The sequence below is a fragment of the Drosophila elegans genome, unplaced genomic scaffold (genome assembly GCF_018152505.1).
Source record: "Drosophila elegans isolate 14027-0461.03 unplaced genomic scaffold, ASM1815250v1 contig_208, whole genome shotgun sequence".
In the NCBI taxonomy this organism is placed as follows: domain Eukaryota; kingdom Metazoa; phylum Arthropoda; class Insecta; order Diptera; family Drosophilidae; genus Drosophila; species Drosophila elegans.
Window position 1 is genome coordinate 3,446,280 of NW_024545578.1, and position 15,544 is coordinate 3,461,823.

Here is a 15,544-nt window from a genome sequence, read left to right on the forward strand (position 1 = left end):
CATAACTCAAACAAAACAATATACTAAATGCACACTTTTTTACACAGATACAGAACAAAGCACAGACACAATACACACACAACAAAAGACACCAACACAAAAACCAAAAGCCCGTGAGACCGAAATCACTGAAGCAGCAGAAGCAGTGAAAATTATTGAAAACATTTCGGAAGACGGAAAATTAAGAAAGAAGACGGTCCGAACACGTTTAATTAAAAAGGTCAAGGGTGACAAACAAGAAGTTACCAAGATTGAAACCGTCGAGGAGGATGATAAGCAACCAGAAACAACTGTCACTATCGAAGAACTTCCATTTGAGGAAGAAAAACCTGAAGAGATTCAAGAAACTCCAGAGGAAGTTCGCGTGGTCGAAACGATTACCGAGGACGGCAAGCCCAAGAAGAAGAAGATCCGCACTCGCGTAATCAAGAAGGTCAAGGGTGACAAACAAGAAGTTACCAAGATTGAAACCGTCGAGGAGGATGATAAGCAACCAGAAACAACTGTCACTATCGAAGAACTTCCATTTGAGGAAGAAAAACGGGAAGAGATTCAAGAGCTTCCAGAGGAAGTTCGCGTGGTTGAAACCATTACCGAAGACGGCAAGCCAAAGAAGAAGAAGATCCGCACTCGCGTAATCAAGAAGGTCAAGGGTGACAAACAAGAAGTTACCAAGATTGAAACCGTCGAGGAGGATGATAAGCAACCAGAAACAACTGTTACTATCGAAGAACTTCCATTTGAGGAAGAAAAACCTGAAGAGATTCAAGAGCTTCCAGAGGAAGTTCGCGTGGTTGAAACCATTACCGAAGACGGCAAGCCAAAGAAGAAGAAGATCCGCACTCGCGTAATCAAGAAGGTCAAGGGTGACAAACAAGAAGTTACCAAGATTGAAACCGTCGAGGAGGATGATAAGCAACCAGAAACAACTGTCACTGTCGAAGAACTTCCATTTGAGGAAGAAAAACGGGAAGAGATTCAAGAGCTTCCAGAGGAAGTTCGCGTGGTTGAAACCATTACCGAAGACGGCAAGCCAAAGAAGAAGAAGATCCGCACTCGCGTAATCAAGAAGGTCAAGGGTGACAAACAAGAAGTTACCAAGATTGAAACCGTCGAGGAGGATGATAAGCAACCAGAAACAACTGTCACTATCGAAGAACTTCCATTTAAGGAAGAAAAACCTGAAGAGATTCAAGAAACTCCAGAGGAAGTTCGCGTGGTCGAAACGATTACCGAGGACGGCAAGCCCAAGAAGAAGAAGATCCGCACTCGCGTAATCAAGAAGGTCAAGGGTGACAAACAAGAAGTTACCAAGATTGAAACCGTCGAGGAGGATGATAAGCAACCAGAAACAACTGTCACTATCGAAGAACTTCCATTTGAGGAAGAAAAACGGGAAGAGATTCAAGAGCTTCCAGAGGAAGTTCGCGTGGTTGAAACCATTACCGAAGACGGCAAGCCAAAGAAGAAGAAGATCCGCACTCGCGTAATCAAGAAGGTCAAGGGTGACAAACAAGAAGTTACCAAGATTGAAACCGTCGAGGAGGATGATAAGCAACCAGAAACAACTGTTACTATCGAAGAACTTCCATTTGAGGAAGAAAAACCTGAAGAGATTCAAGAGCTTCCAGAGGAAGTTCGCGTGGTTGAAACCATTACCGAAGACGGCAAGCCAAAGAAGAAGAAGATCCGCACTCGCGTAATCAAGAAGGTCAAGGGTGACAAACAAGAAGTTACCAAGATTGAAACCGTCGAGGAGGATGATAAGCAACCAGAAACAACTGTCACTGTCGAAGAGCTTCCATTTGTGGTAGAAAAACCGGAAGAGATTCAAGAGCTTCCAGAGGAAGTTCGCGTGGTTGAAACCATTACCGAAGACGGCAAGCCCAAGAAGAAGAAGATCCGCACTCGTGTAATCAAGAAGGTCAAGGGTGACAAACAAGAAGTTACCAAGATTCAAACCGTCGAGGAGGATGATGAGCAACCAGAAACAACTGTCACTGTCGAAGAACTTCCATTTGAGGTAGAAAAACCGGAAAAGATTCAAGAGCTTCCAGAGGAAGTTCGCGTGGTCGAAACTATTACCGAGGACGGCAAGCCAAAGAAGAAGAAGATCCGCACACGCGTTATCAAGAAGGTTAAGGGTGACATACAAGAAGTTACCAAAATTGAAACCGTCGAGCAGGATGATAAGCAACCAGAAACAACTGTCACTGTCGAGGAACTTCCATTTGAGGAAGAAAAACCGGAAGAGATTAAAGAGCTTCCAGAAGAAGTTCGCGAGGTTGAAACCATTACCGAAGACGGCAAGCCAAATAAGAAGAAGATCCGCACTCGCGTAATCAAGAAAGTCAAGGGTGACAAACAAGAAGTTACCAAGATTGAAACCGTCGAGCAGGATGATAAGCAACCAGAAACAACTGTAACTGTCGAGGAACTTCCATTTGAGGAAGAAAAACCGGAAGAGATTCAAGAACTTCCAGAGGAAGTTCGCGTGGTTGAAACCATTACCGAAGACGGCAAGCCCAAGAAGAAGAAGATCCGCACTCGAGTAATCAAGAAGGTCAAGGGTAACAAACAAGAAGTTACCAAGATTGAAACCGTCGAGGAGGACGATAAGCAACCAGAAACAACTGTCACTGTCGAAGAACTTCCATTTGAGGAAGAAAAACCGGAAGAGATTCAGGAGCTTCCAGAAGAAGTTCGCGTGGTTGAAACCATTACCGAAGACGGCAAACCAAAGAAGAAGAAGATCCGCACTCGCGTAATCAAGAAGGTCAAGGGTGACAAACAAGAAGTTACCAAGATTGAAACCGTCGAGCAAGATGATAAACAACCAGAAACAACTGTCACTGTCGAGGAAATTCCATTTGATGAAGAAAAACCGGAAGAGATTCAAGAGCTTCCAGAGGAAGTTCGCGTGGTTGAAACTATTACCGAAGACGGCAAGCCAAATAAGAAGAAGATCCGCACTCGCGTAATAAAGAAAGTCAAGGGTGACAAACAAGAAGTTACCAAGATTGAAACCGTCGAGCAGGATGATAAGCAACCAGAAACAACTGTAACTGTCGAGGAACTTCCATTTGAGGAAGAAAAACCGGAAGAGATTCAAGAACTTCCAGAGGAAGTTCGCGTGGTTGAAACCATTACCGAAGACGGCAAGCCCAAGAAGAAGAAGATCCGCACTCGTGTAATCAAGAAGGTCAAGGGTGACAAACAAGAAGTTACCAAGATTCAAACCGTCGAGGAGGATGATAAGCAGCCAGAAACAACTGTCACTGTTGAAGAACTTCTATTTGAGGAAGAAAAACCGGAAGAGATTCAAGAACTTCCAGAGGAAGTTCGCGTGGTTGAAACCATTACCGAAGACGGCAAGCCCAAGAAGAAGAAGATCCGCACTCGCGTAATCAAGAAGGTCAAGGGTGACAAACAAGAAGTTACCAGGATTGAAACCGTCGAGGAGGATGATAAGCAACCAGAAACAACTGTCACTGTCGAAGAACTTCCATTTAAGGAAGAAAAACCAGAAGAGATTCAAGAGCTTCCAGAGGAAGTTCGCGTGGTTGAAACCATTACCGAAGACGGTAAGCCCAGGAAGAAAAAGATCCGCACTCGTGTTATCAAGAAGGTCAAGGGTGACAAACAAGAAGTTACCAAGATTGAAACCGTCGAGGAGGATGATAAGCAGCCAGAAACAACTGTCACTGTCGAAGAACTTCCATTTGAGGAAGAAAAACCGAAAGAGATTGAAGAACTTCCAGAGGAAGTTCGCGTGGTTGAAACCATTACCGAAGACGGCAAGCCCAAGAAGAAGAAGATCCGCACTCGCGTAATCAAGAAGGTCAAGGGTGACAAACAAGAAGTTACCAAGATTGAAACCGTCGAGGAGGATGATAAACAACCAGAAACAACTGTCACTGTCGAAGAACTTCCATTTGAGGAAGAAAAACCGGAAGAGATTCAAGAACTTCCAGAGGAAGTTCGCGTGGTTGAAACCATTACCGAAGACGGCAAGCGAAAGAAGAAGAAGTTCCGCACTCGCGTAATCAAGAAGGTCAAGGGTGACAAACAAGAAGTTACCAAGATTGAAACCGTCGAGGAGGATGATAAGCAGCCAGAAACAACTGTCACTGTTGAAGAACTACCATTTGAGGAAGAAAAACCGGAAGAGATTCAAGAACTTCCAGAGGAAGTTCGCGTGGTTGAAACCATTACCGAAGACGGCAAGCCAAATAAGAAGAAGATCCGCACTCGCGTAATCAAGAAGGTCAAGGGTGACAAACAAGAAGTTACCAAGATTGAAACCGTCGAGGAGGATGATAAACAACCAGAAACAACTGTCACTGTCAAAGAACTTCCATTTGAGGAAGAAAAACCGGAAGAGATTCAAGAACTTCCAGAGGAAGTTCGCGTTGTTGAAACCATTACCAAAGACGGCAAGCCCAAGAAGAAGAAGATCCGCACTCGCGTAATCAAGAAGGTCAAGGGTGACAAACAAGAAGTTACCAAGATTGAAACCGTCGAGGAGGATGACAAACAACCAGAAACAACTGTCACTGTCGAAGAACTTCCATTTGAGGAAGAAAAACCGGAAGAGATTCAAGAACTTCCAGAGGAAGTTCGCGTGGTTGAAACCATTACCGAAGACGGCAAGCCAAAGAAGAAGAAGATCCGAACTCGTGTAATCAAGAAGGTGAAGGGTGACAAACAAGAAGTTACCAAGATTGAAACCGTCCAGGAGGATGATAAGCAGCCAGAAACAACTGTCACTATCGAAGAACTACCATTTGAGGAAGAAAAACCGGAAGAGATTCAAGAACTTCCAGAGGAAGTTCGCGTGGTAGAAACCATTACCGAAGACGGCAAGCCCAAGAAGAAGAAGATCCGCACTCGCGTAATCAAGAAGTTCAAGGGTGACAAACAAGAGGTTACCAAGATTGAAACCGTCGAGGAGGATGATAAGCAACCAGAAACAACTGTCACTGTCGAAGAACTTCCATTTGAGGAAGAAAAACCTGAAGAGATTCAGGAGCTTCCAGAGGAAGTTCGCGTGGTTAAAACCATTACCGAAGACGGAAAGCCAAAGAAGAAGAAGATCCGTACTCGCGTAATCAAGAAGGTCAAGGGTGACAAACAAGAAGTTACCAAGATTGAAACCGTCGAGGAGGATGATAAGCAACCGGAAACAACTGTCACTGTCGAAGAACTTCCATTTGAGGAAGAAAAACCTGAAGAGATTCAGGAGCTTCCAGAGGAAGTTCGCGTGGTTGAAACCATTACCGAAAACGGAAAGCCAAAGAAGAAGAAAATCCGCACTCGCGTTATCAAGAAGGTCAAGGGTGACAAACAAGAAGTTACCAGGATTGAAACCGTCGAGGAGGATGATAAGCAACCAGAAACAACTGTCACTGTCGAAGAACTTCCATTTAAGGAAGAAAAACCGGAAGAGATTCAAGAGCTTCCAGAGGAAGTTTGCGTGGTTGAAACCATTACCGAAAACGGAAAGCCAAAGAAGAAGAAGATCCGTACTCGCGTAATCAAGAAGGTCAAGGGTGACAAACAAGAAGTTACCAAGATTGAAACCGTCGAGGAGGATGATAAGCAACCAGAAACAACTGTCACTGTCGAAGAACTTCCATTTGAGGAAGAAAAACCTGAAGAGATTCAGGAGCTTCCAGAGGAAGTTCGCGTGGTTAAAACTATTACCGAAGACGGAAAGCCAAAGAAGAAGAAGATCCGTACTCGCGTAATCAAGAAGGTCAAGGGTGACAAACAAGAAGTTACCAAGATTGAAACCGTCGAGGAGGATGATAAGCAACCGGAAACAACTGTCACTGTCGAAGAACTTCCATTTGAGGAAGCAAAACCTGAAGAGATTCAAGAGCTTCCAGAGGAAGTTCGCGTGGTTGAAACCATTACCGAAGATGGAAAGCCAAAGAAGAAGAAGATCTGCACTCGCGTTATCAAGAAGGTCAAGGGTGACAAACAAGAAGTTACCAAGATTGAAACCGTCGAGGAAGATGATAAGCAACCAGAAACAACTGTCACTGTCGAAGAACTTAAATTTGAAGAAGAAAAACCGGAAGAGATTCAAGAGCTTCCAGAGGAAGTTCGCGTGGTTGAAACCATTACCGAAGACGGAAAGCCAAAGAAGAAGAAGATCCGCACTCGCGTAATCAAGAAGGTCAAGGGTGACAAACAAGAAGTTACCAAAATTGAAACCGTCGAGGAGGATGATAAGCAACCGGAAACAACTGTCACTGTCGAAGATCTTCCATTTGAGGAAGAAAAACCTGAAGAGATTCGAGAGCTTCCAGAGGAATTTCGCGTGGTTGAAACCATTACCGAAGACGGAAAGCCAAAGAAGAAGAAGATCCGCACTCGCGTTATCAAGAAGGTCAAGGGTGACAAACAAGAAGTTACCAAGATTGAAACCGTCGAGGAGGATGATAAGCAACCAGAAACAACTGTCACTGTCGAAGAGCTTCCATTTGAGGAAGAAAAACCTGAAGAGATTCAGGAGCTTCCAGAGGAAGTTCGCGTGGTTGAAACCATTACCGAAGACGGAAAGCCAAAGAAGAAGAAGATCCGCACTCGCGTAATCAAGAAGGTCAAGGGTGACAAACAAGAAGTTACCAAGATTGAAACTGTCGAGGAGGATGATAGGCAACCAGAAACAACTGTGACTGTCGAAGAACTTCCATTTGAGGAAGAAAAACTGGAAGAGATTCAAGAGCTTCCAGAGGAAGTTCGCGTTGTTGAAACCATTACCGAAGACGGCAAGCCCAAGAAGAAGAAGATCCGCACTCGCGTAATCAAGAAGGTCAAGGGTGACAAACAAGAAGTTACCAAGATTGAAACCGTCGAGGAAGATGATAAGCAACCAGAAACAACTGTCACTGTCGAAGAACTTCCATTTGAAGAAGAAAAACCGGAAGAGATTCAAGAGCTTCCAGAGGAAGTTCGCGTGGTTGAAACCATTACCGAAGACGGAAAGCCAAAGAAGAAGAAGATCCGCACTCGCGTAATCAAGAAGGTCAAGGGTGACAAACAAGAAGTTACCAAGATTGAAACCGTCGAGGAGGATGATAAGCAACCAGAAACAACTGTCACTGTCGAAGAACTTCCATTTGAGGAAGAAAACCCGGAAGAGATTCAAGAGCTTCCAGAGGAAGTTCGCGTGGTTGAAACCATTACCGAAGACGGCAAGCCAAAGAAGAAGAAGATCCGCACTCGCGTAATCAAGAAGGTCAAGGGTGACAAACAAGAAGTTACCAAGATTGAAACCGTCGAGGAGGATGATAAGCAACCAGAAACAACTGTCACTGTCGAAGAACTTCCATTTGAAGAAGAAAAACCGGAAGAGATTCAAGAGTTTCCAGAGGAAGTTCGCGTGGTTGAAACCATTACCGAAGACGGCAAGCCAAAGAAGAAGAAGATCCGCACTCGCGTAATCAAGAAGGTCAAGGGTGACAAACAAGAAGTTACCAAGATTGAAACCGTCGAGGAGGACGATAAGCAACCAGAAACAACTGTCACTGTCGAAGAACTTCCATTTGAAGAAGTAAAACCGGAAGAGATTCAAGAGCTTCCAGAGGAAGTTCACGTGGTTGAAACCATTACCGAAGACGGCAAGCCCAAGAAGAAGAAGATCCGCACTCGCGTAATCAAGAAGGTCAAGGGTGACAAACAAGAAGTTACCAAGATTGAAACTGTCGAGGAGGATGATAGGCAACCAGAAACAACTGTGACTGTCGAAGAACTTCCATTTAAGAAAGAAAAACCGGAAGAGATTCAAGAGCTTCCAGAGGAAGTTCGCGTGGTTGAAACCATTACCGAAGACGACAAGCCAAAGAAGAAGAAGATCCGCACTCGCGTAATCAAGAAGGTCAAGGGTGACAAACAAGAAGTTACCAAGATTGAAACCGTCGAGGAGGATGATAAGTCACCAGAAACAACTGTCACTATCGAAGAACTTCCATTTGAGGAAGAAAAACGGGAAGAGATTCAAGAGCTTCCAGAGGAAGTTCGCGTGGTTGAAACCATTACCGAAGACGGCAAGCCAAAGAAGAAGAAGATCCGCACTCGCGTAATCAAGAAGGTCAAGGGTGACAATCAAGAAGTTACCAAGATTGAAACCGTCGAGGAGGATGATAAGCAACCCGAAACAATTGTCACTGTCGAAGAACTTCCATTTGAGGAAGAAAAACCGGAAGAGATTCAAGAGCTTCCAGAGGAAGTTCGCGTGGTTGAAACCATTACCGAAGACGGCAAGCCAAAGAAGAAGAAGATCCGCACTCGCGTAATCAAGAAGGTCAAGGGTGACAAACAAGAAGTTACCAAGATTGAAACCGTCGAGGAGGATGATAAGCAACCCGAAACAACTGTCACTGTCGAAGAACTTCCATTTGAGGAAGAAAAACCGGAAAAGATTCAAGAGCTTCCAGAGGAAGTTCGCGTGGTTGAAACCATTACCGAAGACGGCAAGCCAAAGAAGAAGAAGATCCGCACTCGCGTAATCAAGAAGGTCAAGGGTGACAAACAAGAAGTTACCAAGATTGAAACCGTCGAGGAGGATGATAAGCAACCCGAAACAACTGTCACTGTCGAAGAACTTCCATTTGAGGAAGCAAAACCTGAAGAGATTCAAGAGCTTCCAGAGGAAGTTCGCGTGGTTGAAACCATTACCGAAGACGGCAAGTCAAAGAAGAAGAAGATCCGCACTCGTGTTATCAAGAAGGTCAAGGGTGACAGACAAGAGGTTACCAAGATTGAAACTGTTGAGGAGGATGATAAGCAACCAGAAACAACTGTTACTGTCGAAGAACTTCCATTTGAGGAAGAAAAACCAGAAGAGATTCAAGAGCTTCCAGAGGAAGTTCGCGTGGTTGAAACCATTACCGAAGACGGCAAGCCCAGGAAGAAGAAGATCCGCACTCGTGTCATCAAGAAGGTCAAGGGTGACAAACAAGAAGTTACCAAGATTGAAACCGTCGAGTCGGATGATAAGCAACCAGAAACAACTGTCACTGTCGAAGAACTCCCATTTGAAGAAGAAAAACCGGAAGAGATTCAAGAGCTTCCAGAGGAAGTTCGCGTGGTTGAAACCATTACCGAAGACGGCAAGCCCAGGAAGAAGAAGATCCACACTCGTATCATCAAGAAGGTCAAGGGTGACAAACAAGAAGTTACCAAGATTGAAACCGTCGAGGAGGATGATAAGTCACCAGAAACAACTGTCACTATCAAAGAACTTCCATTTGAGGAAGAAAAACGGGAAGAGATTCAAGAGCTTCCAGAGGAAGTTCGCGTGGTTGAAACCATTACCGAAGACGGCAAGCCCAGGAAGAAGAAGATCCGCACTCGTGTCATCAAGAAGGTCAAGGGTGACAAACAAGAAGTTACCAAGATTGAAACCGTCGAGGAGGATGATAAGCAACCAGAAACAAATGTCACTGTCGAAGAACTTCCATTTGAGGAAGAAAAACCGGAAGAGATTCAAGAACTTCCAGAGGAAGTTCGCGTGGTTGAAACCATTACCGAAGACGGCAAGCCCAAGAAGAAGAAGATCCGCACTCGCGTAATCAAGAAGGTCAAGGGTGACAAACAAGAAGTTACCAAGATTGAAACCGTCGAGGAGGATGATAAGCAACCAGAAACAACTGTCACTGTCGAAGAACTTCCATTTGAGGAAGAAAAACCGGAAGAGATTCAAGAACTTCCAGAGGAAGTTCGCGTGGTTGAAACCATTACCGAAGACAGAAAGCCAAAGAAGAAGAAGATCCGCACTCGCGTAATCAAGAAGGTCAAGGGTGACAAACAAGAAGTTACCAAGATTGAAACCGTCGAGGAGGATGATAAGCAACCAGAAACAACTGTGACTGTCGAAGAACTTCCATTTGAGGAAGAAAAACCGGAAGAGATTCAAGAACTTCCAGAGGAAGTTCGCGTGGTTGAAACCATTACCGAAGACAGAAAGCCAAAGAAGAAGAAGATCCGCACTCGCGTTCTCAAGAAGGTCAAGGGTGACAAACAAGAAATCACCAAGATTGAAACCGTCGAGGAGGATGATAAGCAACCAGAAACAACTGTCACTGTCGAAGAACTGCCATTTGAGGAAGAAAAACCGGAAGAGATTCAAGAACTTCCAGAGGAAGTTCGCGTGGTTGAAACCATTACCGAAGACAGAAAGCCAAAGAAGAAGAAGATCCGCACTCGCGTAATCAAGAAGGTCAAGGGTAACAAACAAGAAGTTACCAAGATTGAAACCGTCGAGGAGGATGATAAGCAACCCGAAACAACTGTCACTGTCGAGGAACTTCCATTTGAAAAAGAAAAACCGGAAGAGATTCAAGAGCTTCCAGAGGAAGTTCGCGTGGTTGAAACCATTGCCGAAGACGGCAAGCCAAAGAAGAAGAAGATCCGAACTCGCGTAATCAAGAAGGTCAAGGGTGACAAACAAGAAGTTACCAAGATTGAAACCGTCGAGGAGGATGATAAGCAACCAGAAACAACTGTCACTGTCGAAGAACTTCCATTTGAAGAAGAAAAACCGGAAGAGATTCAAGAGCTTCCAGAGGAAGTTCGTGTGGTTGAAACCATTACCGAAGACGGCAAGCCCAAGAAGAAGAAGATCCGCACTCGCGTAATCAAGAAGGTCAAGGGTGACAAACAAGAAGTTACCAAGATTGAAACCGTCGAGGAGGATGATAAGCAACCAGAAACAACTGTCACTGTCGAAGAACTTCCATTTGAGGAAGAAAAACCGGAAGAGATTCAAGAACTTCCAGAGGAAGTTCGCGTGGTTGAAACCATTACCGAAGACAGAAAGCCAAAGAAGAAGAAGATCCGCACTCGCGTAATCAAGAAGGTCAAGGGTGACAAACAAGAAGTTACCAAGATTGAAACCGTCGAGGAGGATGATAAGCAACCAGAAACAACTGTGACTGTCGAAGAACTTCCATTTGAGGAAGAAAACCCGGAAGAGATTCAAGAGCTTCCAGAGGAAGTTCGCGTGGTTGAAACCATTACCGAAGACGGCAAGCCAAAGAAGAAGAAGATCCGCACTCGCGTTATCAAGAAGGTCAAGGGTGACAAACAAGAAATCACCAAGATTGAAACCGTCGAGGAGGATGATAAGCAACACGAAACAACTGTCACTGTCGAAGAACTTCCATTTGAGGAAGAAAAACCGGAAGAGATTCAAGAGCTTCCAGAGGAAGTTCGTGTGGTTGAAACCATTACCGAAGACGGCAAGTCCAAGAAGAAGAAGATCCGCACTCGTGTAATCAAGAAGGTCAAGGGAGACAGACAAGAGGTTACCAAGATTGAAACTGTTGAGGAGGATGATAAGCAACCAGAAACAACTGTCACTGTCGAAGAACTTCCATTTGAGGAAGAACAACCTGAAGAGATCCAAGAGCTTCCAGAGGAAGTTCGAGTTGTTGAAACAATTACCGAAGACGGCAAGCCAAAGAAGAAGAAGATCCGCACTCGCGTAATCAAGAAGGTCAAGGGTGACAAACAAGAAGTTACCAAGATTGAAACCGTCGATGAGGATGATAAGCAACCCGAAACAAATGTCACTGTCGAAGAACTTCCATTTGAGGAAGAAAAACCGGAAGAGATTCAAGAACTTCCAGAGGAAGTTCGCGTGGTTGAAACCATTACCGAAGACGGAAAGCCAAAGAAGAAGAAAATCCGCACTCGCGTAATCAAGAAGGTCAAGGGTGACAGACAAGAGGTTACCAAGATTGAAACTGTTGAGGAGGATGATAAGCAACCAGAAACAACTGTCACTGTCGAAGAACTTCCATTTGAGGAAGAAAAACCTGAAGAGATTCAAGAGCTTCCAGAGGAAGTTCGCGTGATTGAAACCATTACCGAAGACGGCAAGCCAAAGAAGAAGAAGATCCGCACTCGCGTAATCAAGAAGGTCAAGGGTGACAAACAAGAGGTTACCAAGATTGAAACCGTCGAGGAGGACGATAAGCAGCCAGAAACAACTGTCACTGTCGAAGAACTTCCATTTGAGGAAGAAAAACCTGAAGAGATTCAAGAGCTTCCAGAGGAAGTTCGCGTGGTTGAAACCATTACCGAAGACGGCAAGCCAAAGAAGAAGAAAATCCGCACTCGCGTAATCAAGAAGGTCAAGGGTGACAGACAAGAGGTTACCAAGATTGAAACTGTTGAGGAGGATGATAAGCAACCAGAAACAACTGTCACTGTCGAAGAACTTCCATTTGAGGAAGAAAAACCTGAAGAGATTCAAGAGCTTCCAGAGGAAGTTCGCGTGGTTGAAACCATTACCGAAGACGGCAAGCCAAAGAAGAAGAAGATCCGCACTCGCGTAATCAAGAAGGTCAAGGGTGACAAACAAGAAGTTACCAAGATTGAAACCGTCGAGGAGGATGATAAGCAACCCGAAACAACTGTCACTGTCGAAGAACTTCCATTTGAGGAAGAAAAACCGGAAGAGATTCAAGAACTTCCAGAGGAAGTTCGCGTGGTTGAAACCATTACCGAAGACGGAAAGCCAAAGAAGAAGAAAATCCGCACTCGCGTAATCAAGAAGGTCAAGGGTGACAGACAAGAGGTTACCAAGATTGAAACTGTTGAGGAGGATGATAAGCAACCAGAAACAACTGTCACTGTCGAAGAACTTCCATTTGAGGAAGAAAAACCTGAAGAGATTCAAGAGCTTCCAGAGGAAGTTCGCGTGGTTGAAACCATTACCGAAGACGGCAAGCCAAAGAAGAAGAAGATCCGCACTCGCGTAATCAAGAAAGTCAAGGGTGACAAACAAGAAGTTACCAAGATTGAAACCGTCGAGGAGGATGATAAGCAACCAGAAACAACTGTCTCTGTCGAAGAACTTCCATTTGAGGAAGAAAAACCTGAAGAGATTCAAGAGCTTCCAGAGGAAGTTCGCGTGATTGAAACCATTACCGAAGACGGCAAGCCAATGAAGAAGAAGATCCGCACTCGCGTAATCAAGAAGGTCAAGGGTGACAAACAAGAAGTTACCAAGATTGAAACCGTCGAGGAGGATGATAAGCAACCAGAAACAACTGTCTCTGTCGAAGAACTTCCATTTGAGGAAGAAAAACCGGAAGAGATTCAGGAGCTTCCAGAGGAAGTTCGCGTGATTGAAACCATTACCGAAGACGGCAAGCCAAAGAAGAAGAAGATCCGCACTCGCGTAATCAAGAAGGTCAAGGGTGACAAACAAGAGGTTACCAAGATTGAAACCGTCGAGGAGGACGATAAGCAGCCAGAAACAACTGTCACTGTCGAAGAACTTCCATTTGAGGAAGAAAAACCTGAAGAGATTCAAGAGCTTCCAGAGGAAGTTCGCGTGGTTGAAACCATTACCGAAGACGGCAAGCCAAAGAAGAAGAAGATCCGCACTCGCGTAATCAAGAAGGTCAAGGGTGACAAACAAGAAGTTACCAAGATTGAAACCGTCGAGGAGGATGATAAGCAACCCGAAACAACTGTCACTGTCGAAGAACTTCCATTTGAGGAAGAAAAACGGGAAGAGATTCAAGAGCTTCCAGAGGAAGTTCGCGGGGTTGAAACCATTACCGAAGACGGCAAGCCAAAGAAGAAGAAGATCCGCACTCGCGAAATCAAGAAGGTCAAGGGTGACAAACAAGAGGTTACCAAGATTGAAACTGTTGAGGAGGATGATAAGCAACCAGAAACAACTGTCACTGTCGAAGAACTTCCATTTGAGGAAGAAAAACCTGAAGAGATTCAAGAGCTTCCAGAGGAAGTTCGCGTGGTTGAAACCATTACAGAAGACGGCAAGCCAAAGAAGAAGAAGATCCGCACTCGCGTTTTCAAGAAGGTCAAGGGTGACAAACAAGAAGTTACCAAGATTGAAACCGTCGAGGAGGATGATAAGCAACCAGAAACAACTGTCACTGTCGAAGAACTTCCATTTGAGGAAGAAAAACCTGAAGAGATTCAAGAGCTTCCAGAGGAAGTTCGCGTGGTTGAAACCATTACCGAAGACGGCAAGCCAAAGAAGAAGAAGATCCGCACTCGCGTAATCAAGAAGGTCAAGGGTGACAAACAAGAAGTTACCAAGATTGAAACTGTCGAGGAGGACGAAAAGAAACCGGAAACCACGGTAACTGTCGAAGAATTTTCACTTTTGGAAGAAAAGCCGGAGGAGATTGAAGAGCTTCCGGAGGACGTGCGTTTCGTTGAAACCATCAACGAAGAAGGCAAGCCTACGCAGAAAAAGATTCGTACCCGCGTTATTAAGAAGGTTAAGGGCGATAAACAAGAAGTAACAAAGATCGAAACCGTTGAGGAAGACGACAAGAATCCGGAAACAACTGTTACTGTCGAAGAATCAGATTTAAACACTTCTGGTGTAGGAAAAGTTAGGCTGAAGAAAAGAGTTGTTGTACAAAAACCTGAAAACGAAGTTACAGTATTTGAGTTGCCTGAGCGAAAATCGGTTATACTTTCAGAAAAGGAAGATGGTACTTCTACAAAAACTGTTATTAAAACAAGAATCATCAAAAAGATTCAAGGCCCGAACATGGAAGTGACAAAGGTTCAAACCATCGAGGAATATGAAAAGGCTCCACAAACTAAAGTATGGGTTGAGAAGTTTGAGTTGCCATTCCCGGAACTTCCCGAAGAGAAGGTTTCTGAAGTTGTCGTTTTGCCTGACGAAGTGCTTGAGTCTGAAACTTTTGATGAAGAAGGACTTCCAAAGAGAATTAAAACCAAGAAGCGTGTTATTAAAAAGCCGGCACTTGGTAACACCGAAGAAGTTACTGAAATTGGAATTATTGAACAAGACAATACTGAGCCCATTTATTCAATATCGATTAAAGAGCAACCTTTAACAGATTCGAAACCGGACGACAGTAAGCTAGTTGAGTTGCCTGAACAAGTGACAGAGTTAGAAGTGGTTTTACCTGACGGCACAAAAAAGAAAAAGACCGTTAAGTCCAGAGCTTTTAAGAAGAACATCGACGAAGATCTTGATGAAGTAACAACTGTTCATATAATAGAGGAGGAAAATAAGGAGCCACTAACTACAGTAAAAATAGAGGTTGTGCCTTCTGATGAGACCTCTATTATGCCCATACCCATAGAGGAACTCCCTGAGGAAACTGTGTTCACCGAAGAATTAGACGAAAATAAAAAGCCAAAGAAAAAGACTACAAAAACGCGAACATTTAAAAAACCAGGTCCAGATGACGACGAATATTTCCAAATTCAAACGATTGAAGAAGAGGGCAAGGAACCCTACTCCCTTATACGAGTTGTGAGCGATGAAAATATTGCTGATATAATAGATATAAGTAAACTTGATGATGAAAAGGTTGCCAAACACAAACAAAAGCCTGACAAGCAGAGGGGTAAGAACACAAACAAACACACTAATATTGAAACACACATTCCACATAAAAAACATCAATTCAAAAATACGCAAAAAAAAATTTTTTTTTTATTTATTTTAATAATGTAATATTTTTAAAATACTACTAAGTATGTATATGACACAGACACTTAA

At 44.0% G+C, this 15,544-nt stretch overlaps 1 protein-coding gene across 4 annotated transcripts in view; it reads left to right on the forward strand.

Moving 5' to 3' along the window:
- LOC108145644 (titin) overlaps nt 1–15,544 on the forward strand; it is an 81,457-nt gene that overhangs the window by 41,935 nt on the left and 23,978 nt on the right. For 3 of the 4 annotated variants that reach the window (XM_041708200.1, XM_041708203.1, XM_041708201.1), the window contains one exon: nt 48–15,389. The exons of the other annotated variant lie outside the window; for it this stretch is intronic. In XM_041708200.1, coding sequence (XP_041564134.1) covers nt 48–15,389 — 15,342 coding nt within the window. The remainder of the gene's footprint in view (nt 1–47; nt 15,390–15,544) is intronic. 4 annotated transcript variants of the gene reach the window in all.